This window comes from Agrilus planipennis, unplaced genomic scaffold (assembly GCF_000699045.2).
Source record: "Agrilus planipennis isolate EAB-ADULT unplaced genomic scaffold, Apla_2.0 scaffold2015, whole genome shotgun sequence".
Lineage (NCBI taxonomy): Eukaryota > Metazoa > Arthropoda > Insecta > Coleoptera > Buprestidae > Agrilus > Agrilus planipennis.
In genome coordinates this window covers 2,842-4,095 of record NW_020441151.1, presented here as the reverse complement: position 1 = coordinate 4,095, position 1,254 = coordinate 2,842, and the positions used below count along the sequence as shown (strand labels likewise).

At 39.7% G+C, this 1,254-nt stretch overlaps 1 protein-coding gene across 1 annotated transcript; it reads right to left on the bottom strand.

The window, feature by feature from the left end:
* Positions 1-160: 160 nt before the first annotated feature.
* Positions 161-1,064, bottom strand: LOC108743710 (sialin-like; the record flags this gene model as incomplete). Its single annotated transcript, XM_018479297.1, has 3 exons — positions 161-310; positions 388-608; positions 755-1,064. Coding segments are annotated over 3 exons (681 nt in total), but the record flags the coding sequence as incomplete, so codon positions are not given.
* Positions 1,065-1,254: the final 190 nt, after the last annotated feature.

Below are 1,254 nucleotides of genomic sequence, written 5' to 3'. Positions count from 1 at the left end.
GCAAAGACCAAAAATTTTATGAGCCTGGAATTATGCTACTACCAGAAAGATGGCAAAAGGTGTTGGACCAGAACGGTCAATATATAATTTAATAAAATATTTGTTTATTATACGAAAACTGTCTTTCCGAACAACCCTATATATGTATAGTTACACGTACATCATGTATGTTAAAACCGAACACATAATTCATATACGTTGGAACCTCAGTGAGGCAGGTGTAAAGCGCCCAATCCGAGCAAATATTTGATACGAGAATTGCCCAAACTGGAAGAGATAGAACCATATGTTTCCAGGGGGTCGAACGGGGCTATAAAATATTACACTCATTACAAAAATAGTTAATTAAAAATGCGCCATAGTGTAAAAACATGACTGATTAAATACTTTGTCGACGTCTTCATTTCCATGGGTTGACCTGATGTAGCACTCCTCCGCAGGGGTTATGCCTTTATGTTCATGAGGGGAATTACTTCCTAAAATTATGTACACGGCGACCCATAAGAGTCCAAGACAACCGGAAGTGTAAAATGCCAAGGGCCAACCGTATGTACTTGCACTCATCAATCCCGTTACACCCATGGACGCAGCGATCCCTACTTGGCTCCCTCAAAGTTTCAAGAAGAAAAATTTTAATCAAGAATACGTATTGCAGGCACTAGAGACAATTTATTCATAAAATGTTAGTAACTGTGCAATGAAATTAAGTAGATAAGTAACCGAGTAACAGTAACAATTTGTAATGAATAGTTACCAGTTGCTACTAAACCAATAATGGTTGAAAATTCTGAAGCTGGTGCCCATTTTCCAACGAGATAGGAGGAAGAGGGAAAAAGCCACCCTTGACTGAATCCCTGTATCCCTCTGCACAACATCACAGTCCAAGAACCAAATGCGGCTAGTGGTGGTATCAGAAGTGATGCCATAGATGTAAGTAACATTGCCACAACGAGAATCCATTTGGCTCCGAATCTTTGGGCAGCCTGACCCGCCGCAATTTGGGGTATGAAATAGACCCAAAAAAAGGCTGATAATATTTCGTTTTGATTTGCCCAATTGTACACCTGAATGTAACAAAAGAAAATTTAAACTGCCAAGGGTTTTAGAAAATACCACAAATGGCGCGGTAAACGCCATCTGTAGTACGATGCTACATTTTAGGATTACGTATGCTCCAACAAGGTTCATTTAAATATATGGATATCTACTTGCTGAAACGAATCCCGGCGTAGCTAACCTCAACGTGATAGGCAC